Here is a 24,360-nt window from a genome sequence, read left to right as displayed (position 1 = left end):
GCCAAAGGACACATTTCCTAGGAACTGTAGTACATTAATGGTTTTAGCACTCAATAGAAATGAAGAGTATCTGAATTAAATTTTTATATGTATGTTACACATAAGACTTACCCATTATGGCAGTGAGTCTGAAAACTCGAACTTCAAGGAAAGGGTTGCTTCATTAGCATTATTTTATTCCCTAAAAAGCAAAACCAAAAACCCCACAATTACTGAAGTTGTCAAAGCCATGTAAAACAGCCAACTCTTCATTGTTTATGGGCAGTTTTTCTAATACTTTACATAGCAAATTCAATTGCATAAGGCACAAATACAATGTGCGGAGAAAACAGATACTGCTCCCAAAGCCTCACCAGCCTCTGAGCAATGTACATACTTTACGAAGATATAAAAACCTGAACTAAATATTCTTCTAGACTTAAGCTGATTTTAGTCTCTACCTATACCCCTCAATGATGATTAGTAGCTTAATTAACTATAACACTCTACCATTTGGGATACCCACTACTCCAGATTATTAAAAATTGATTCTTTTTCTACAGGTCCACACTGTATCTGGTGTTTAAAGTTATATAGTTATATATAAAGTTATATATATAGTTATAGTTAAAGTTATAGATAGTTAAAGTTATAGATAGTTATATACAGATATATACAGTCCCTATATATAAATACATATCAAACTCACAGCACAAATCAAGAGTCATCAACACCTACCGATTATATAAACTCAAAAACTCCAAGTATTATTTTTCACCATAATTCAAGAACATAACACAGATATCCTAACATTTCTGAAAGTAAATGGCTCTGGAAGACAGCAAGTATTAACATTTAATATACAATATATGTTTTAAAGAAAAGCAGAAACATAAGGAGCACTTTTATGAACAAACCCTGTCACAACATCTTCAAAACTGGCCAACTGAAAAAAACCAATAACGAAGGACCAATTAAAATAATCTTTCTATGAGATGCCATTATGGAGGTTAACAGCAAAAACCGAAAGTCATATCCCTAAACAGACAATGAGATTTGCTGCAATACAGGCTACCACAGGAAAAATTCTGACTTTTTTTAACACAAGAGAAGAAAATTCTAATTTCTTAAGCAGTCGCTGTAACCAAGTAGGGAAGGCCTATGTCCCTCGTCCCTCTTCCCTTTTGTTGACTGCAGTGGACCATCCTTCCTTCTGACTCAAGAGAAAAAGATTTACCTTACTCTGATAAAAACAAATTATTTCCCTGCTAGTTCATTCAAGGAGTTACACTAATAAATAGGACTCATTTTTTTTCCCCTTCTTTAACCAAAATTTTTTCCTATGGTTTAGTGTCAAACGACCCCTGAGACCAGCACAGGGCAGCCTGTGGGAGCACATGGCTAAGAAGAGAGGGGAGGAGCTCTTTCAGCACCAGTCAGTCAGGTTTCCTTGCTTGAATATTCTGCCAATTGTCTATCTAACAACAAATTAATTACAGTTTTTCAAAAGACTTCTGAGCACCTTCGGTTCGGCATCCAAGTTTCTGGTATTGCCTCTTACATTGGACTTGAGAGTCATATGAAGGTCTCTCCTAAATAGTGCCTACCTATCAGATGACTCATCTACTACTGTCTGTTTCAAGCTGTATAATAACTCAGGCTTTTCAAGTAGACCCAGAGGTCCCACTACATAATCAGAAATCAGTTCGGTTAAGAGAGCACACAAAAGAGCACATTCGAACTAAAATAAATCTGAAAATATGATGGATGTGCACTCAGAGTTACATACTCTGAGTCTAAGGACAGCCTCAAAACAGTACCTGAAACAGTTTCCAAGTGTTGTGGAAAAGAAACTCCCATCTAATGCCTTGTAAAGTATTAAAGTCTGTAAGAGTATGTGAACTAAACCTGGCCTGGGTGGCCCACAGCCTCATGACACAACCCTCTGCTTTCACTACTAACATGGTCTCCAGCCTCTTAAAAAAAAACCCCATAAACCAAACCAACAAACAAATGCAAACCCCAAAGCAAAAACAAAAACTAAAAAGGAAAAAGCTTCTGTTGCTCCATAACAGGAAAGGAAACACATGAAGACAGAAAAGCAGGGGATTTGTACTAATCTTCAGAGAGCAAAACAGGCTGAATTTTCACTTATTTGCTGAATTTTCACTTATTTGCTGAATGATAGTGCCCAATATCACTCAAAAAAAGGAAAGTATCTTTGGACCTTGCTCTCACACAAGATGCCAGGAGAACTGGTTTACTTAGTGAACTGGGATTACCTTTATAACCTTAAATATCACAACTAACATTTTTCCCCCATATCTGATTCTTTGCATCCTTTGCATCCCTAAGAGTCAAAAAAGCAAAGCAGAACATACATTAAATTATTTCCTCTGCTATGTTTTTTGTATCACCAGTTGTCTTGGGAGATATTCCAAAGAATTACTCATTGAAGATGGTCATAAAACATCTTTTTATTTCTGTATTTGATTCAACTGTCTTTAAATGAGAGCTAATGTCATTTTCTTATGTCTGTTTTAATTATCTGTCTTAATACATTAAACATAAAAATGTGTTTCATGACTTTGGATGAAGTACTTCTGTAATACTTCCTTGAAAACACTTCAAAGAAATACAATAGTTCTCTGAGGCATTTTAAATCTTTTGCCACACCTGAAGAAAACCACACCAAGTTATATCTCCAAACAAAACCACCCCAGATGTTCTTTCTAAACGTAGCTGAAAAAAAAACCCAAAACAACTTGGAAGCTCAAGATATTTGAGCTACAGGGCTCATATAGGGCTGAAGAAGAAATATTTTAAAAATATCTTCTTCAAGTTGCTCCAGCCACAAGAATTCATTCTTTATTATTAATTTGTGGCATCTCTCATAAAAGAACATAAGCTAATAAGTGAACATAAATTTATTTTCTCTTCCACTTCCTTCTTATTCCTTAAAAGAAAAAAAAAACAACTTAGGAAAATTAAATTTCTCTGAGTAACTTATATATGTCTTACTTTATTGTCCCTTTTAACCAAAATTCTTTCTATTCAAATATAAAATATAATTAATCACCAACTAAACAGCTTAACGGCCTTTCTGTTAGCATTTAGCGTTACTTCAAAAACAAGTAACAACAATAAAATTTCAATTAAAAACATTACTCAGATCCAAATTTATGAAGACCTTTATGAATTCATCGCGTGAATTGAGAAAACACTTCTGTTTTTAACTGCTCATTTTCACAATGGGCTGTAACAACAGGGTTGTTGTGGAGAGTGAGCAAGAACAAGCTAACAGAAATCAACATTTTTTCAAACAGAAGTATATACATTCTGTAGAAAGGGAAAAAAGCATACCCTAATCCATGGTTGCATAGTAGAGTTAGTATAGCGCACACATACAAGACTAAATTACAATCCAGGACAAAAAAAAGGAAGCGAAACAAAAAACTGGAACTCAGAGAAAAACTCAGGAGAAGCAAAGGCTGCAAAACAGAAAGAGCAGATGCAAAGATAGAATAAGATTATGTCAAGGTTTTGCAGAGAGACACAAGCAGCCTGAATTTGAATGAAATTAAAGAAAGGATAACAGAGAGTGAATTTCAAAAAGGTGTTTGCTACTCTTATCACATCATCAAAGAAGAATATCCTAGCAACAGCATTTTGGATATAAGGGTGGAGAGACGCTGATTCATATTCATGATTCACTTCCCACCAGCCACCTTCCAGAGCCTGGAAGTCTTTCAGAATCTGAGAATGCCACCGAAGGAAGAAAATATCCAGGTGATTCTTGGAAATTGTTTTTAGCTTTCTCAATGCAAATGAAACAAAGCCTGAGGGCAAGTAAGTCATGTGGCCAATAATGGAGCTGTTCAAACGCCCCGTGGCACTCCTATAATAAACACAACCCGGTGCCCTCTCGGTTACTGAGAGATAAAAGTATACAAGCACTGGCACACATATTACATCGTCTCTCATGACTGACTTGGTCGCATTCAAAAGCTTGTAGGCTAGGAGAAAAAAGCCTTAACCTCACACAGTAGAGGAAGTAAGCAAGCAGGTGCTATATGGAGTGAATATTTATTAAGTGAGCTAGAAAAGGTGTTATAGTTCTGTGAAATACAAAGATACATAGTGTGCAGAAATGAAATGGCTCCTACAGCATTCAGCTTCATAAGAGAAGTACAATTTTTAAAGAGTAAAATTAGCTACGGCTACAACAAGAGCCTTAAACTAATCATCTGAGAACAGTACAGGGAGTATATAACTACTTAAGAGCATAAGCCAGCTTTAATGCTGCTCATGTTAAAAATCAAGAACAAAAAAAAACAGTGAAGCAAGCAATCTAGCTTAGCCTGATTTTGTATGGATTTTAGACTCATACAGTAATACTGTATCTACACGTAAAGGTGCCTTACACCTTTGGAGTCCAAACCTATTTCAACAGCGACGCAAGAACCTCAAAGATATCAATTCCCTAAAATAAATTTTCTCTAAAACAAATGAGTGCAAGGATACATGGCTTCCAGTTCTTACACCAAAGCAAAATGATATCGTGCAAACTCAATAAGAAAGACGCATTGTAATTATTTCCATCACAGTTAAAGATTAAATCAGACTTCTACTATATTAGACATAAGCTAAGCAAGTTAAACCAAAACAACAAGGAATCAAAATCTGTGAGCATTGCTATTCAAACACACACTTCTCTATCAAAAAAACAGATGATGCAAAGAGCCAAGTAAAAATCAAGAGTGTGCATTCACAGGTAATTTTTCAGACTGTAGAATGGACAATCAGAATCAAAGTAACACCATAAAAATTTATTTCATAGCCAGAAGAACGAGCCAGACAAAATGGTTTTAGTCTAAAAATGTTATTCCTAAACAATCAAATGCTTGGTTGCACACAACCAATCTCTTATAAATCACAGTAAGCAAGGCTGAAGTGATCACCCACTCAAATATATCTACTTAACCTTTCATCACAATAACGTGCAGCACTGCTTGTTATGGGTTTTATTTAAAAAAAACAAAACAGTATCTGCTCACAAGACAAACAGTAATACCTAAATCCGAACTTCTGTAGCCTTTTTCATAGCTCAAAGCAACTGTTGGCATAAATGACAATAATGACACTGCATAGTGTGACAAGCATAGAAGTCAGCATTGTTACAACACATTAGGAGATACCTAAAAGAAGGTAACTCCATAGAAATGAACAAAAAGAAGAGGATTTTATATGGACATACACACAAATGAACACTGGACAAAAAGCCACTCTTTTCAAAGACTATGAAAGCAGCAGCAGTATCATAAGATCATGAAGGACTGAGAAAATAGAAGTAAAGAGCAGTAACAAGAAAAAGTCTAGGAGTGACACATCAGATGTGAGATCAGCTTTAGAAAAACTTGGGTCTTTAACATATTGTAATAATATATAAGAAAAGGTATTCAGAGGAAAAGTAGGAAAAGGAGAAAAAGATTAACCCAAATCAAAAGCCAACAACAATGATAAATTAAGGTAACATTTGCAAAACAAAACGAAAAATAAGATTCAGTGGGTCAAATTTGCAACATTAGAAATGGAAGTTTTACTGGGTGAATTAAAAAAATAAAAATATTATTCCTGTCACAGTACTACGGGATCTTTTAAAATTAAATGATACTGCAGGGGAATGAGTGAATGAATGAATGAATGAATGAATGAATGAATGTCTCTTAGCCAGCAGGGAGGAATCTTGTCTATCTATAGCACGTCAGCAAGGGCATGAGCCACAGAGCAGTAATATTAGTTCTTTCTCTGTCATGCAACCCCTTCTATTCTGCACCACTTTCTTCCTCCTTCCATTTATCCCAATTTTGAGATGAATTGCACTGGACAGGACACACTGAGATGGTCCACTCACTTGTACTGTGCTAGGAGAGACTGGCAAAACAGCGGAACCAACCAAGCTCTGTCAGTTGATGGCTCAAAGTAAGGAAGACACAACCTAGAGCAGTGTCTCTTACAACCAGGGCAGTAATTCGGGAATGATTATCTGTCCTGGACTCAAGGAACATCAGACACAAATTTTATTCCCCTTTATTTTTACTTCATAGAATCATTAAGTTGGAAAAGACCTCCAAGATTGAGTCCAACCTTTGACCGAACACACCCACATCAATGAACCCAGAGCACTAAGTGCCACATCCAGTCGCTTCTTGAACACTTCCAGGGATGGTGACTCCTCCACTTCCCTGGGCAGCTAGTTCCAATGCTTGACAACCCCCTCAGTGAATAAATTCTTCCTGATGTCCAATCTGAACCTCCTGGGAGCACAGCCTGAGGCCATTTCCTCTTGTCCCATTGCTGGTTGCCTGGGAGAAGAGGCCAAGCCTCACTTTGCTACAGGCAGCGCCTCACTACGTGGTTTTCCACAGTTACCATCATTCAACAATTCCATCCTGAACAGCTAAACTAAACCCTTCTACCACCAGAACAACTATTTGACAAAATAAGCAACATAAACACATCAAATATTTTTTCACAGAAAGAACAATTCTGGCTTATTTCTGCTAAACTACTTGGACTTATTTTAAAAAATATTTTAAGTCTTGTTCTGATTGCATGTAGCTTAGTTGACATACTTCCAGTTTTGGCCCTGAATTTGCTGACTCTCTTGTAATGAAACCAGTTCATTCAGCACCCCAAGCTATTTTAACCTATCGTACAGAGACCCAACAACCTTAAACAGAGTAACATGAGCCAGCAACCTCTATCAGCATGATGGGCTTCATAAAATAATAGCAACCAACTCATTCAAAGTTAACATATTTTTTAATTACTAATAAAAATATATTAAGGGGCAAAAATACTCTCAGATACCTGGTTTTTACTGAATTTAGACAGTGAAATAGCAATTGTTGATAAAAAAACAGGAAGAAATAGCCAGCATCCATTTTTTGTTCCAGTTTTGGAAAAAAAAATCAAGAGGTTGTGTCCAAACCACAGCAGTGTAACTGGAATAGAAATTTCACCACCCACAAGAACAAAGAGATACAATGCAGTCCAAGAGCTGCCAATTGTTTATCTTCACATCAATTGAGAGTAAAATACTGCAACACTTAGCTTGGTTTCTACCACAGTATTAAATGGAAAAAACACAGTAAATGCCTTGATTTCAGGGTTTATTATCACTGCCAAGCAAAATATGTCTTCTTGAAATGATTACAGATTAGTTAACAGAACTAACTGCAGCAATTATCCTACTTAGTTTTTTCCAACGTATTTGGCTAAATATCACATGACATCTCAGTTATTTGCTTTAAAACCTCAATTAACTAACAGGAAATCATCAGTTGACGGATTAAAATAAAATACTTCGAGATACATATTCCTGTTTAACAAAAAATACCAGTGAACAGGACTCCCAGTGCAGCCCCCTGGAGACCAGCAATGATCAGGCAGGCACAACAAGACAGATAAGTTATGGTTAAGCAAATGACCTGAATCATGTGAAAACAGTTGCAGTCCAGCAAAATTTATTTCAATACCATTAAATATTTTAAACACATATAATAATGTATTCTGGTTTCCCTCCATTTATTATTAATTAAAAAAATAACATTAAACACATTTAAAAAAAAACAAGATTAACTGCATTTATGGTGCTAAAACGGACAGGACTGCTTTTTGAACTTTTATCCTCCCTGCAACCAGGAGGGCACCACTCATAATTAGAAGCTGTATTTTATGCAAGTCTAAATATTGTGGTTTATTACGTTTATTCAGTAATAGTTTTGCATTGACTGCATTTTGACATAAAGACAATCATTTAGGAAATTGGAAAAAAAGTTGCAGCTAAAAGACTGGACAGTTTGGCAAGAAACAATTCAGAAGAATTATTAAATCAGGATGTGTAATTATCTAACATAAGTGCAAAACAACATTAAAGAGGCATAATGGAATCCTTGTGCATATAAAGATGTAGTGTATGCAGAAGCCATCTTGCTTCTGTACACAACCTACAGGAACACTGCTCACTGCAGAGCATTGGGAAGGCTGCACACAGCAACTGTGGGATGGCTGATCAGTATCAGACATATCAGGTGTCTCTACAGTGTGTAGACTTGAGATTTCTTAAACTGAAGACACTTAAAATCTTCCTGGCAAGCAAAAAAAGTGAATTTACATCTCACTGAGCCCACATGACCATGCAGACTTACCTCATCTGTACAGTTAGAGACATGATTTGGTATTTGTTTGTTTTCTGAAAAGAATGGTTACTAACTGCAATCCTTCCAGAGATCAATTTAATAAACAAACAAAAAACCCAAACCACAAAACAAAAATAACAAAACCCAAAACAAAAACAAACAAAAAACCAATCACAAAACAATAAAACAGACCAGACTTGCATAAAATACAACTTCTATGGATAGTGCCCTTCCAGTTCCAGGAAGGATAAAACCTCAAAAAACAGCGTGGTCACTTCTAGCACCATAAATGCAGCTCTCTCTCAAATTACCTTGAGAAACAGATTTCAGAATAAACTGAAGGATCCAACATGCCCAGTGACAATAGCAAAACTTCATCCTACTCAGATTAAATCTTTAGTTCCTGTTGTTCTAGAAACTGTAATTTGACACATTCATATAACATTTATCAGCTTGATGAACAATGATCTTGACTTGAAAAACTTAAAATGTGCTGGAAGGTTTGAGTATGTGAGGACACAGTTTTTAAGGACTGTTCTCATAAAAATGCAAAGTAGCAGTTCAAGATGAGTTTATAGCAAAATTAGGCTTTTGAGATAAATATCTTAACACTTACAGCAATATTCACAAAGAGTAACCATAGTCGAGGAAAGCTAATCTCTCTACACTTCCTTTACAGTTGATAGGGAGAGATAAGCATATTTAGAGAGTTCCAAGGCACTTAAATGCAAGTTTCCTGCTTTGAATGAACCTCTTCTTTCCAAGATGTATCAAGAGCCTCTATTACCTAACCCTTCATAAGTCCACTCCATTTCAAGCACACAAAAAAAGATAAGACTGTAATTGGCCTCAAACAGAAAAGCATCCACTTTCCTCAACAAGATCTCTTTCTTTATCTAATTCAAGTTTTACAGAACTTCTCCATTTCCTGTATCTGTCATTGCCTCAGCAGCAGCCAAAGCACTCGACAGCTCATTTCTCAATCTAACTGAAGAATGACTGCTGATACATCAAGCAAATCTGTCTTGAAAGTCATGATGCTTTCTTAAGATCTGTTCATGATTCCAAGGGAATAAACCACCATTATTATGAAACAAACATGAATTTTAAATTGAGGAAGGGTCACAACAGCTGAAACTTGGAGACAGGTGCCACAACAACACCTTGCAAAAATACTTCAGTGCTGCCAATTTTGCAACAGAACATATTGGCTACAAATTGACTGCTCATACTCCTCTACTCTTATCCAAGACTAGATTTTCTCACAAAGGTATGTTAAAAAGTAATAGACACAGTTCACTGGACTACAAATAACTGCATCACTGCCTCCAGAGTATTCTGGCTCTTGGAAATTTATCACCACATTGGTAGAAAGTCTCAGAGCATCACAACACTAAGAACATATTCCTTACCATTAACTAAGCTATATGCTAAACAAACTGCTTAGTGCTATTCACATCACAAAAATGTTTAAGACTAACTCAAGATATTAAGATAACATTATAGTGCCCACAAACTCGCACAGTAAAATACTTCCACGATGTTTGTAACTTTTTCCTAATGTACTATCTTATGTGAACTGAGTAGCTGCATAAAAGGAGCATGAAATTTTCAGAATTGCAGAATACCAGGAAACATGCATTATAGGATGTGTCATAATCAGATTTAGGTGCTTCTGTTTCTCCTTCTAAAAAATCTCAGTTGTGCTCTCAGCTCAGCACCTGTTGCTGCCATTTGGAGCTCTTCTGCTGAGGTTGTCATGAGTGGCACAAATGTTAGTTTCACTCCAAACTTACTACTAGCCAGTCTAAATATTTTTGATGAAGGGCTAAAGGTGTCACAATGAAAACCATTCCTCACTACAAATGTCCCCATCCAAGATCCTACAGGAAGATAACTGTTTCGGTTCTTTTTTGGTTGGTTGGTTTTTGTTTGGTTTTTTTTTGTTCAACAGACATGCAGCACATACCTTAAAAGAATACAGTATAGCTCTCTTCCTTGTGAGAGCATTCAAGTTCAGCCAAAGAACTAATTGTACACTGTATGCAAACTTATTCTTACTATGGGTATTGGCAATTCCTGCAACCTTCACTACTCTAAGAAGACCAGGCTACAACCAGTGACAAATAAATGAATTTTAAGAGTAACCATTCACTAAAAATGGTTACCAAACTTTTACTAAAAAAGTAAACGTATCACAAACCACTTCTAATCTATGAACATTATTCTACAAGCAAAATCAAAGTACCTCAGAAAAAATGCAGGCTTCCAGCAGAAACTGAGTATTGCAAACAACTGGAGCATTTCAATTAATGTACAAGAGTGATTACACACAAATCATCAGTCAGATATTGCTTTTGAGGACATGCATAAGAAAGCACCTCCTTAAATTCCAGTAACTAGTTCTATCCTTTTCAATTAACCTTCCAGTTTTGTGATTGTGATGGATTGAAATATGACCATTTTCAGAAATAAGCTACAGAAATAAACCCAATCTCCATACCTACAGCAGTTGTTTTAACTATGGCTGCAAATCACACTACCATCACTTCAAAGCAAGTACCAACAAAATTTAACATAAGGACCCATATCAGTCTTTCTAATTAACATGATCCACCTGGCATTTTGCCTGACACCAGCAAAAACAGAATCTAAATCTCCAAGGGCATATTTGTGTCTTTACCATGAAGACACCTCAGTCCCATTTACTACACACCTTCCAAATTTTGCAACAAATCAAAGAGGAACCCTCCTCAGTGAACAGTCATTGTTACAAAGTATCTTACTCCTTCCCCAAAGCACAGTTGGTCCTCAAAGCACAGTTCTTCCTACACACTATGCAAGGCAGCAATACAACAAGGAAATCCAGAGTACAGTAATATAACTATGATGTTTCTCATCTTCTTCTTCTACCCTGCTGTCATGTTTTCCTACTCCATTGACTCACCATAACCTGTAACTTCTGCCTAAAATGCCTTTCCTAGCTCACACTCCCATCTTCCTAGTTCAGTACCCCACTTGCTCTCCCCATCGTAACTCAACTTTGTATATTCAGTCAGACAGTTCTTCCATTACTTCTATCCTCAATAATAAGAGCATAAGATGCAGGACAATCTCATAACACAGTGATATGGAATATTTAAGTAGGATAAGACATTCATGAGCCATACAGATTTCCAAAACAGCACAGAAAAAACACTACTGAATCAATCTCCAATTCAAGATTATAACACTCACCAATGACAACAACAAATAGCAATTAATTTAACCAGGGAGCCCCAGTTATGGGTAGACTCGGACCACTCATGCTTGGAACGCTACAGAGAGCTCAAGAAGACAGACAAGTGTGTACCCAATATACATAAATGGAAATTGAAAAAACTCTCGTGTGCATCTGTAGGTAACACATACTATGCAAAATCCAAATATTCTTTTACCACACACATAACATGACTGTGCAGCATTTTTGTAGCCAGCAGGTCTCACTGAACAGGTCTAAATGGACAAACTTTTAAGTTTTTATCCATATCCAGTAGGCACTGTTTTTTAAACTGAATGACTGACATAGGCAAACATAGGAACATATTGCCAAGCCATCAAATACACAAACTCTTTGTCCCTTTGCACTTTGAGAATCTGAAAAAAAAAATGTTATTCAACCCAATTCCTCATAACAACATTTAAACAAAAATATAACAATAGAAACCTAGTTTTGTCAACACACTCCAAAACAAAATGCAAAGACACAAAGATAAGGTACTGTCCTAAGGTTTCTTTCTTGCACCTCCCCTAGCACAGCGGGTACCAAACCATTACAATGACATCTATGATGCTTTATAATTATACTTTTCCCTTAAGTGATAAAAATGTAAGAACCCTCATAAATACAGTTATTAAGGTAAACTAACTACAGACTCAAAAGTTCCAGAGGAAGGATTACTATGTCCGTGCCCACACCTAATCACCACCTTTAAGACAACAGTCCCACTGCTAAGGTTGCATTTCTGTCAAGGGAGTACTCCTGCTTGTCCACAGTAACTGCTGCTTTCCAGCTGAACCCCAATGACAAGCAGGAGATCCGGAGCAAGCAGATAATTCAACCGAAAAAGATTTATTTTATGTTTCAATTAACCATCAGCTTATCTAACTGATCTCACACTTCTACAGTACCAACACCAACGTAAAGAAACGAGCAAGAACTCATGCTGGAACCATCCCTCTTGGCCACTGGATCTTGTAAAAGATCTTTAAAAGACAGTCATGCATAAAAGACAGTCATGCATAAACCAGGGATTCCAGGAAACTACACACAGTTAAGTGCAACCTGTAACAAATAAACCACAAATAATGGACATATGGATATTTATGATAGAACAGGGAAAAGCAGATAAGCCTGTTGCAAGAAGAGATCCTCACTTTCAAATTTTGGTGCACTCTGAACGTGTGTATAAAGAACTGATCTCAGTCGCTATCATAGTCTAGTTGGATTTCTGGTGCTGGAGAAGTCTCACCAAAGGATTTCTTGCAGTCACTGCATAAAAAGACCCACCCTTGCATGAATAAATTGGTTAAAATATATAAAACATAGGACAGACAAAGTTATTATTTTCAGAAGGAAGGAGGATACCGGTGGGGCTCCACAAGAGTCTGTGTTGTTCGATATATTCTAAATTATCCAGGAGAGAGGAGCAAGGTAAAAAGTTTTCTGATACTCCTGTGCCTATTTGTGAGAGCAGGGAAAGGGCTGACTACAGTAAAGGCAGTGATCTTTATCAGACAGCACATATGAATGGAAGTGATACAAGTTGGGTGGAGGGGAGGAAGGAGAGTAGCAGGTTCTAACTTTGCACAAAAGAAACCAAGGGACTTTGCACTGAATACTGTCAGCACTCACAAATTAAGTCAGTGTTAGGAATTATGAAAAAAAAACCCACAAAAACAAACAACACAAAAACCCAGTCTGAAACATATCACTGTTTTCACGTCTCGAACACTTAAGCTCTAGAAGAGGATGTAGCAAAGCAGGAAAAAGTACAACTGAGGGCATCTATTGAAGGAATGTATTCAAGGCATCCAGGGGAAAACAAATAGGCAAGCTAGGACTCTGGTTTCAATAAGATTTGGGTGGGGGGAGAAAGTGGTAAAGTGCTACAAAATTGTATGAGGAACAGAGAGATATATTGTTATGTTGGACAGAGATGGATTGTTCACTCTCCTCCAATTGAAATGTAGTACCAAAGGAAACCAGTACAAGTTAAGTTAAAAAAAAAAAAAGTAGATTTTAACAGAACAAATAGCATACCTATAGAATTTCTTACCAAAGGATATTTGGATGCCAGACATTTAGCTGCATGCAAAAAAAAGACTGGTCAAGTCTGAGGATAAAAATCCAAAGGTTACTAACTACACAAAACCCACATCAGATTTAGAACCACCCTTTACTGGAAACAGTCGGGATTGAAAGAATATTCAAGCTAAGTATTACATATGCTTACACTGTTCTCAATCTGCCATAAGCACTCATTCATGCTCACCATTAAGGGAAGAATACTGGATTATCTTTTGTTCGATTTCATTATGGATTAAGATTTTAACTAAAACTCATCAGGTACTTCACCAATAACATTGATATTTTCATTTTAAAGTCTCATTCGGTATTCGCAATACTGCCAATATCACAGACACAGAGGCATAACAGATATTCCGTAAAGGAAGTAGCTGTGGCAGTTTAAGAAATCATTGATTACATGATCCAACCTCATCCCTGCCTGAAGTTACTGAGCTTACTGGTACCAGCAGTGCAAGAAATGCTTTTCTAACTGCTATTGTATACCAAACCAATTATCATCAGGACAATATGGGGGAAAAAACCAAACCAAAACAAAAAGAAACACAGGGAGTTGCTATTCAAATTGATTTTTATTAAAAAAACAAAAAAAAGTAATTGTGGTACTGCTAACAACACACATAGTGTGACAAAACAACAATTAAATACAGGTTGAGCTTTACCAATCAGTTTTTAGCGGTTCCATTAATAAAAATATTTATAAATTAATAAAAATATTTAGTGACAATTCTCACACTCTTCTATAGAATGTCATATCTTCTTTAGAAGTTTAATTACTGCTTGTGGCAGTGTTTTAGTTCTCTATTGTCTTTTTTTAATCAAGTCAAACAACAACTTGATCAAGAGGTTTTCCAATTTTCAAATCTTTGTTCGAAGGTGAGACTGTAGTTCCCATTGTTACCATTTTGGTAACACGGCATTCAAACTGTTGGCATTTACAGAACTCCTGTTTAAATTATTTTAAAATAATTTTGAGGACAGGTAAGAGGTAAGCAACACTGACTGCTTAAATACTTCTTCCAGCAAGAAACCAAAAGAAGTCTCCTTTAATAATCATTATTGGTGTCTGTTTCATTTTTTTTGTGAAGAAAGTGCTGATGAAAGAATCACAAAATTTGTCCCATCTGTGATCTAGCCTCAAAAATTATGGATAAAATCATTTACGTAAGTCAGACAAAATGGAGTAAAACCAGGGAACATGTTGAACACATCTGTTTCGTAGCTGACTCTGCAATTCTTCCAGTAAAGCATGCCTAGAGGATAAAAATTTCTTCTACTATGTCATTGGACCATATGACATCTCAAAATGGCAAAAGGCTTGTTCAGGTACAGTTACACTGACAGAAGGTATCGCAGCAATGCAATTTACCTCAAAGACAGCACATGTATAACACCGACCAATAAAGACACATTTTTGCCAACAGAAGCTGCATCTAACCCTAGGAGAACTTGCTCTCAATCAAGTTCCCTGTTGTAGAGCAGGCTTATGTTCAAAAGCCACAGGGACTGTATGTGTTGGAAAACAGATACGGAAGAGCAACAACTGCATATTCTCCTGTAGAATAACTTACTGAGAAGTGATTCTACTAAGTCTAGAAATGCTTAATAGAAGAAAATTAACCTGAAATGAAGACTGAATTCGAACGATAACTTCAATTTGTATATATGAAGAAAGAGATGCCTGATTTAACAAATGCTAATAGGAGCTCCTGTGTCAGCAAATGTTGTTGGCAAGGAAAAAATCCCCAACAACAAAACAAAACCAAAACCCAACCATACCTGTATGCACACACCCTAGAATGACATTTTAACAAGTCTGTCACGTTACTTCTGCTGCAACTTACAGAGTAAGTTCATTACTCAGTTGCTCAAAGACTTTGTCTTTGGAAAAAGATACAGACAAATCACATAGAGTCCAGTGAGAGGGAGCAACAAAAATCCTGTTTGCACAGTTTAATAAAGAGAAGTCTGAAATAAAAGGAGACAGAGGAACAGTCTTCATGTATGCAAACAGTTCGTGAAAAGAGCACAGAACTCATTATCCCGCATGAGTAATAAGAGTTGGATGAGAATTAACTGGCTTAACTAGCACCAAGGCAGAGACTCAAGTTAAATGTTAAGAAAAGCCTGCAAACGATAGTAATAGTCATGTACTAGCTATAAATAGATCAGTGAAGAGCTGTGGTATTCCCCTCTTCTGAGTTTTTTAAGAAAAGATCAGACAAATGTCTGCCAGACGTGATTGCGGCATATTTGTTTCTGCCTCGAGTAGGGGCTGACCTCATGAAATCCCTTCCCTTCTTACATATCCATCACTTATTCCTTCATCCAAATGAGAACTGTTCATCAGTGTTATCATACTTGAACTTCAAAAGTACAGCATAAATATCTGAAGCATATGAATTTTATTACACTGCTCTTGTCAGATTATAAGTGCACTTAGCACAAAATATCTCAGGAAAACAAAAGCAGCATCTTTTACTGCTGCAGATAATCCACAGAAATGGACAAATGATGAATGGAAATAAAGAAGGAGAAGCAAGTGAGAATGACACAGTGAAGGATTTGAATTTAAAAAATGGTTGAAAACAAAGTTACAGCAAAGAAAAAATACTTCAGCATGAAGAAAGTTATTTTCCTCTCATGTGAAAAAGCAAGTTACACTTTGCTGGTATATTTTCAAAAATATGCAATAATTTGAGATATAGAAGTAAACATTAGTAAGAGTTCACAAATGGACAGGAAAAAAGACACGTCTCTACAGGTCTCCCTGCATTATCAATTCCCGACTCTCAGTTTTTAAAGGACAATGCAGATCATTCTGCTTTGGCCAACTTCAAGTAACCTCATTAAGCTGGGCCCTAAACTCTGCCATATGTATATTTGTGGGTAAACTGTCTCTAGAGCGGTGGTTCCCAGAGAAATCCCTGCAATATCCAAATACAGAATTCCATCTTTCCTTTTTTTATTGCTACCAACCCTTCCATAGCTTCTAAAAATTACTCTGAAGGTGAATACATTAAAAACATGCCAGAAAAACCTGCAAACAAGCATGTTTAGCCTAAGAAATTGGGTTAACATAGAGCCATAAACTGCATTTGTCATATCAAGATCTCATGCCAAGATCCAGAAGTGAGAAGTGAATCACAGCTAACACGCTGCATTCTGAACATGTTCCCACTGCCCAATTACATGTTTCCAATGTTATTCTGCAAGCTATGTGCAATTATAGCATGCATGATCTATTTTGACCTATTCCTTAGCACTACAAAATGCCAGAATACTAAAATAGTAAATGCAGTATTTATTCTTTTAAAAAAAGATTTTTCTTCCCTCCCACAGAAAAACTGATGTTTAATAAAATTCACAGATTTTTAAATTTTTTTTTCTAAATTTAATACTGTGTCAGTTCTACTTGTGTTTTAAAAGCTTACATTTAGAAATTAAACTCGCAGGTCGACAAACTTAATTGCTAATTAGATAAACCTAGGTGGAGTCACTAGTCCATATACACATTTACATTAGCTTGTCATACATATGAAAATGTGAGACATTTTCTGCAAACGTATTTAATATGTATTTAACTGCATAAATCAGTCACATTTTCACCATTCATTTATTTTTCTCCAAATAGTAGAAGATAATGTTAACAACAAATATCTAAAAAGATATTACTAGAAAATACATTCATTACTCCAAACTAAATGTGTACCTTTCCATAGATCAGAACACTTGTGGTCGTGTGTTTGGTGGAAGAGGGGGAATAAATGAAGAAAATCAATCCATTATCATTCTCAGGTTGCATTTTATAAGAAAACATTATTTTTAGTTCACAGAATGCCCAGGTAGAGAGCCACTGAACAACCTGTCACAAAAATAAATTACGTGTTACTCGTTACTTTTGACTTAGTTTGCTGATGTAAAAAGTCAGCCTGCAGTAAAGATGAAAGACAAAAAATAAAATTTAAGATTGCTAAAATATGCAGAGCTTTTTTCAAGTCATTCTCCATAAATACTTATTATTAATGATAGGGTTTTAAAAAACAATAATTCTGATTTGTACTTAACTATGAACACTTTATTTTAGGAAACATTAAGGAAAAAATGTGAAGTAAAAATGACAAATGCAGCCTAAATTTACAGCATGATCACCTTGTTTGCTTTCTTCAGAAGAAAACTTTATAATAAAACAATCTCTTCTGCATTTATCCTCAACAGGCTTCAAATTCCACAAGCCTGTGCACTGACTAGCTTTCCAAACAACCACAGCAAAGAACTACTGACAAGTCTATGACCAAAATTGAAAGGTTATTTATTTTTACCATAAATTAGCTAGTTTTATCAATGCAAAGAAAAAAAAAAAAGCTTCCCTACCACAATATTAAACAACACAATAATGCTCGTTTCACCATATTAATAAATTCTATCTGTCACAGCTCTCTGTCTACTCACATATACTATAAAAACTCACAAGATTACCAAACGCCACAGCTATCTTAAAAAGTTTCCTCTGACAGTTTAGAAATCTCAGCAAGCCAAGGCAAGGAACTCAGAAACATCTGTTTTCTTTGCCATAGTCTTCCATTAGTGACAGGTAAACCACCTGTTTAAACACTGACACAGAGTTCATCAAGGCAAACTCTACACAGATTTTTTTTTTCTCCAGCAATGATTCAGTCTGATAAACATTATCTTCCTATTCTGTTTTATTAAAATACAATAAAACCTTAAGAAAATCAAGTTAATTATATACAGCCTCATTATCTGAATCAATATCTGAATCAAATTTGGGTTCAATACATTTCAGTGGCAATCATGATGGAACACAAAGCGTAAAGAAAACAGGAATTACAGCAAGTTCTCATTTTTAAATAGATTTCTGAGGAAAGCAGTTAATTACCAGGCCACTGTAAGCAAGGGTATATATGAAAGCAGGAAAAAATAACAAACAAGAAAATTCTTTTAAGGTTTTTCAGTGTGGCATAAATACTAACTCATCAATGCCCCTTCCCTTAAAAATATCCATTGGGAATTCCACAGGAAAAGAATGCTTTGTAGGGTATTCTGCTAGTAAGTGCTATGCCATGAGAGAACGCGAGACAAGCTTGTACACATTCATTCTGCAAACACATCTTTGCCATACACACAGCAACACAATTCTGAAGGCCTCTAACTCTGCAACGTGCTGCATTGTTTAAAGAAGAGAAATGTTGTAGTTGAGAGACATTTTCTGCATGGACTAGAAATCCCCCTTATTTCAAGGCAGGCTTCTATTATCTTTCACCACCCTCTTAGAGGACACTCCATGACAAAACTAAAACCAGATTTATGAAGCAAGAGAGGAAACTGGGGGAAAAAACCCCAACCTCGTGGGTGCTGCAATGCACTTCAAATGCAACAGGGGAATAAATAATCCAACATTCACTTTTTCCCCTGACAAAAACATCTCGCAGTATCTGACCTACATACCCAATTCACAGCACCGCTACCACTGCAGAGCAATTTGAAGACGAGAGCCCACAGCATCACCGTGCGATCGCGGCGAGGTTTACGGGAGACACAGAAATATTCGCAAAGCTCGTAAAATACTTAAGGTTTTGCAGCTGCAATTCAAGCAACGAAGATCAGCGAGCGTGCGCCCAGCTCCTCAAACAACCGCACCGCCGCGCAGCTCCACCTGCATCGGGCCGGGGCCGTGCCCCCCAGCCCGGGCACCTCCGGGAGCCGGGGCTGCCCCACGGCACCCCGGGGCGCCCGGACAGACCCGCCCCCGGCGCTCCCGCACCCCCGGGGCCGCCCCGCGCACCCACCGACCTGTGTGACGGCGGAGGCCGGGCGGCCGCCGGGGACCCCCCGCGCTGCCCGGCGGCGGCGGGCGCAGCCCCGGCTGGGCGGGCGGCGCGGAGGGAGCGGCCAGGATTCCGGAGCGGAGCCCACCCCCCCGGGGGCGGGGGGGAAAGGGGCGGGGGCGGGCCGCGCCGGGGCACGGCGGGGACAGTGACAGGCGGCGCCGAGACCGGCGCGGCGGGAGCGGGGGCTGGAGGAGGCGGCGGGAGCGGTGGCGGTGGCGCTGCGGCCGCGGCCGGTCCGGTCCGGGGGTCCCGTCGGGCGCGAGGCGCCGCCGCCGCTGCCGCCCGCGAGCTCCGCCCCGCGCGCGCCGGGCCCCGTGACAGGCAGGGAGCGCGAGGCGTCACCGCGCGGCGCCGTCACGGCGAGGGGGCGGTGCGCGCCCAGGGGCTGCGGAGGCGCGTGCGCGCCGGGCCCCCCCAGAGCCCCGGGTTCGAGTCCCGCCTGGGCCCGGACCCTCCGCGGCACTCACGGGCCGAGGGCAGCGGGGCCCTGCGGGTCGAGTCGAGTCTAAGGAAGGCCCAGCCTAGTGCAGTCCCGCGGCTGCGGGATCTACGCCGTTCAAGAACAGGATGTGAACGCGCACCCCCGTACCACCATGGCCAGCGCTAACTGCAAGAAATCCCTCGCCCCTGCCAGGCCCGTAGCGGCAGCTGCCTCAGCCCCCCGGTGATGCTCTTCAGGACAATTCAGAACGGCGCTGCCGCCTTCAGGTTGCCCATTTCTCCCAGGACTGGCTGAGCCCTCTCTGCAGGAGCCACCTGCTTCCCTCAGGAAGTCAACACACGCAAGGAAGAAGGATGCTATCCCAAATTAATCAGCGAGGAAGCACTCCCTGATACGTAGCAGGACAGTTATTACTGCAACACTTGAAGTCTAAGTAGCCGATGACTGTAAATAATACCATGGCACTGTAATTACTTTTATGAAGGCTTAACAATAACCTTACAGGCATGAACCCTTGTGTACGAGATGCACGAATGACCTGCGCATGTTTAGCAAACGCCCTTCTGAGACACCCTGGCAGGCGATGCGTGTTCGGAGAGCGCTGTACCGAGGCACAGCGATCTGTGATCTGTGCTGCAGCACCTGACTCCAGAGGTGAGGTGCTGCTCACATGCTGCTTTCTGGTCATGTGCTCAGAGGTATTTAACAAGTAAGACAATTAGAGGTTTATAAAGTCTGGACAAGCCCTCAAAACCTACCCAAAACAAGGTTATTTTGATCACCCTAAACAAACACGGGGAAAAAATACTCGAAGGGAAGTTTAAGCTTTACATGTCAATTTCCACTGAAATTGACATATGAAACTAAAAAATTGCACATCAAGGTCTGTAGCTCGATTGTTTCGCGATCTTCCACTGAAACAGGCTGCAGAGAATGATAAAAACAAATACTAGCATTGTTTTAAAAATCCATTGAAGAGGACGCTTCTAAAGAAAGACCAACTGATGAAGCACATCCAAGAAAGGCACAAGGCACTGAATCACACTGATTCCAGAGCCCACATGAAGGAGATATAGTCATCTCCCAAAGCTAAGACATTTTGTTCCACAGTTGGCAAAATTGTCAGCGGTGTTCATGAGACACTTGTCATGACCATGAGTCTTTAACCAGCCAGTTAAAAAGGTGACCTTTTCTGCCAAATGATAGGGCCAAGAAATAAATAGAGCCAAGAAAACTGCTGATGTGTGATGCTCCTGCACCATCAAGCAAGATCAATGAGCCACAGCTGCTTACACAGCTCTGAAAACACATCCAGTGTTTCCCTTGCCTTAATGTTACAGTTCATGGCCATTTGTCAGCTTTAGCATCCTGCAAATGGATTTCACTGATGGAGGAGGGGTTAGTGAACAGTACATTTTCAAGACAAAGTTCCCTCACTTCAGAAGAAGCCAGAAAGGGTTGTGGAAAATCATCCCACATTCCTCTGCCCATGTGGTCCTTTGTATATCTGCACAAAGCCTGTGCAGCACAGAGCACTCTCACATCCCAACAGTTCTTTGCAGAGGCATCAGTACTAACATACCATAATCCCTAAATCACAGCATCTTCAATATAAGGAACAGGATAAACACCTAATATTAACTTTGAGATAAAAAAGTATCTATTGACACCAGGGACCAGGACTTATGACACTGGCTCACACTGAGCTCAGCCCAAACCCAGGGGCATGTTTATGGAATCAGGTGTCATGCTACAGGAGCAAAATAAAGCTTATAGAAACAGTGTAATTGCTGATATGGAAAATCACAGTATAAAAATAGCTGACAGGAGCTACAATAAAGTATATCAGTTATTTATACATTCAGTACAAACCCTGTACAGGCTACAGAAGCTGGGAGGTGTGGGGGTGGAAATTATAGGGTAAGCGCATCTTAGGATAGTGTACTCAGGCAATTGACTGAAATCTGGCAGAATGGCTTTCCCTGAATTCCAGAATCAATACCTCATTGCAATAAGAGGTTCTCACCTCCTACATGTATTGCTTGAGGCTAACCAGCCCCTGCATTAGTAACACTACAGCCATAGCTTCTAAACTTCAAATGGGAACAAACCAGCCCCTTTACATAGCCATGCCATCCTCCTCCTTTTTCTCCCCAAGTTTCTCTTCCTCCCCACCACTCATTCCTATAGCTGGCACCATATTACCGCATTTTGAACTTCATCCAGAAAAGGACTAGTTACACTAGAGATTAATTTCATGTATATTTAAGCAAATATTTAAGCAAAACTGGCAAAGGAACAAGATGCTGGAAACAGAGCAGATAAGGGAAGACAAAATGGCTTCTCCTGGAAACAAAAGTAGTGTATAAAGTTTGTGATGCCAGAATGTTATAACATGATCCAGTCTTTCCTCAACAGCAGGAGGGCCAACAGTATTTATAAATTTAAATCCAGCTCACACGCATTGAGCAAACAGCCGCATTATTTCAAACCTTTGCTAGTCACGTCTGCTACGCTCCTCTGCCTTTCCATGACAGAAAGAAACATGTGCCTGCATCTCAGTAGTTCCAGTTCCTCCCAATACAATGCACCATCACTGGAATGCTGATGCCAAAAGAGAGGAAGAACAAATAGCTTGGGGAGGACAGTCCTAAACCACTGCTGGAAAATTCATAAAAATATACTGCACACTCTAAGTGAGCCTGGGCAGCAGTACTGATAGGTTTGTCTGCTCCAACTCCATCACTGAAGTTTATGAAGCAATTCATTTACCTTTAGGACTCAGCCACATTCAGTAACCCTGAACACAGACACTCTTGACTTTACTAATAAGACAATTCCCTCAATGCCTGCAGCACTCAGCCATTTAACACAGGTCCGCTACTTAAGGTGGCAAGAGGAAACAGGGAGATGCTGATGAGAAGTGTATGAAATTACACTATCTGGCAAAGAGCATACTTTCTTAAAGATTATATGGGATATTCTATACAACTATTCAGAAGACTAAACATAGCCATAAATGCTTGTTACAAGCAATGGTTGCCTTGTATTTTTTCATTTACATCTTAAGGCAGACAGTGGACATTACTGCAGAATGCCACTGCATAGACTATATTCCCTTTAGCAAACATGACAACTGACAATCTTTAAAGAATGAAGATTTTTACACCACAGACTTCATTTTACACTAAGTAAACCCACAGAATAACCAAACTTCATTTTACACTAAATAAGTACCCTGAATGAGCAATATTCTGCTTAACACACAGAGTATCTGTAAAACATAAGGCAAGTACAGGTGACAGTTGAACTACACTGTTGTCACAAATGTAAAGTTTTGTGACACATATTCAGATATAACACCAGACAGTGGAGCAAAGTAGCAGTTGATAAGCACCTATTCATCAGTCAAATGAATACCTGGTAAGGGATAGGCAGAATAGGTGCAGGTTTAGCCAGAGGCAAATATTAAAGCAACCAAAAAGAGATTTCTAACAGAATGGTAAGTGTAACTATCATTCCAACAGTATTCTCTTTGCTTATTACAACTGCACATTGCAGCAAATGTTTAAGTTTCAGTGTTTAGTCAAGGTATTTCCTTGATTCCTCAGCCTTTTTCTTACAGTTGCTTTCACCTTCCTTGTAAAATAAATAAAAATCAAATCAAGCCCTGTTCTCTCAGCTTCAGATATCCAAATCTTACACAGGTCGAGGATATTTTGCTACCACACCCATCTTTTTAACCTCTCAATGCCCTTTGATCGAGGGCTGTTGGCATAGGAAGAGCTTTGCTGCAGCTGATACTATCTGCAGCATGAACAGCAGAAACCTGAAACATTCATGCTGCCAGCTGACACAACACTGGGTTCCTGCAAGGTGCTGCAAAACTTTTAAAATAATTTTAATCTGCATAAAAATGGACCAAAGAGACAAGACAAAAATAAAACCTCTGTTCTGAGAATTAAACATTTCATGTCCTTCAACGTGCAAGAAGAGAACACAAGACCCAAACAAGTACAAATAAACAAAACAAAACCAACCAACCAACAAAACCACCTGTGATTATTGCTAAACCGTTACAGCAAGGAGTTACTATCCTAATATCTAACAAACTGCGATAAGCATTTTAACATTGTGCACAGTAGGAGGAACATTAGTAGTATTACTGGGGAAAAAAAAAGAAAAAGAAAAAAGTGGAAAACACTCATGTTTCCCCTTCTCCTTCTGAGGATGCATTTTCTGTATTCTTACACCAGATGATTTTGAGTATATTCTCCTACTGTACTGAGCTGCAGCACTTTATGGCTCCACAAATGCTGGCTGTTTCAACTTCCTGCTACAGAAAAAGCACACACAGCCTCTTCTAAAGAGCCAGCTTTTATCTTTGTAGTACATCCATTGCTTTGCTGAAAGTTGAAGAAGGAGAGGTCAAATAAAAGGTCCTTTTATTCATCCCAAGCAGAAAGGTTTGTTATAGTTCTTACTTGTGAAGGAGTTTATTAATTGCAGACTGAACCTATCTCCCACACAGGTGAA

The 24,360-nt window shown here is 38.7% G+C and overlaps 1 protein-coding gene across 3 annotated transcripts in view; it reads right to left on the bottom strand.

The window, feature by feature from the left end:
- MAP3K2 (mitogen-activated protein kinase kinase kinase 2) overlaps positions 1-19,532 on the bottom strand; it is a 48,789-nt gene extending 29,257 nt beyond the window's left edge. For 2 of the 3 annotated variants that reach the window (XM_027678896.1, XM_027678898.1), the window contains exons 1-2: positions 19,000-19,123; positions 112-181 (exon numbers count right to left, since the gene is read on the bottom strand). In XM_027678896.1, the coding sequence (XP_027534697.1) occupies positions 112-115 (4 nt within the window). In that variant the 5' untranslated portion in view covers positions 116-181; positions 19,000-19,123. Of the gene's footprint in view, positions 1-111; positions 182-18,999; positions 19,124-19,344 lie in introns of those variants that run through there. The other variant, XM_027678897.1, reaches the window with a different exon arrangement.
- Between the last annotated feature and the right edge of the window lie 4,828 nt (positions 19,533-24,360).

The sequence above is a fragment of the Neopelma chrysocephalum genome, unplaced genomic scaffold, assembly GCF_003984885.1.
Source record: "Neopelma chrysocephalum unplaced genomic scaffold, ASM398488v2 Primary Assembly neopelma1_44, whole genome shotgun sequence".
Lineage (NCBI taxonomy): Eukaryota > Metazoa > Chordata > Aves > Passeriformes > Pipridae > Neopelma > Neopelma chrysocephalum.
Note: the sequence above shows the minus strand (reverse complement) of the source record. Positions and strands in the feature narration are given on the sequence as shown.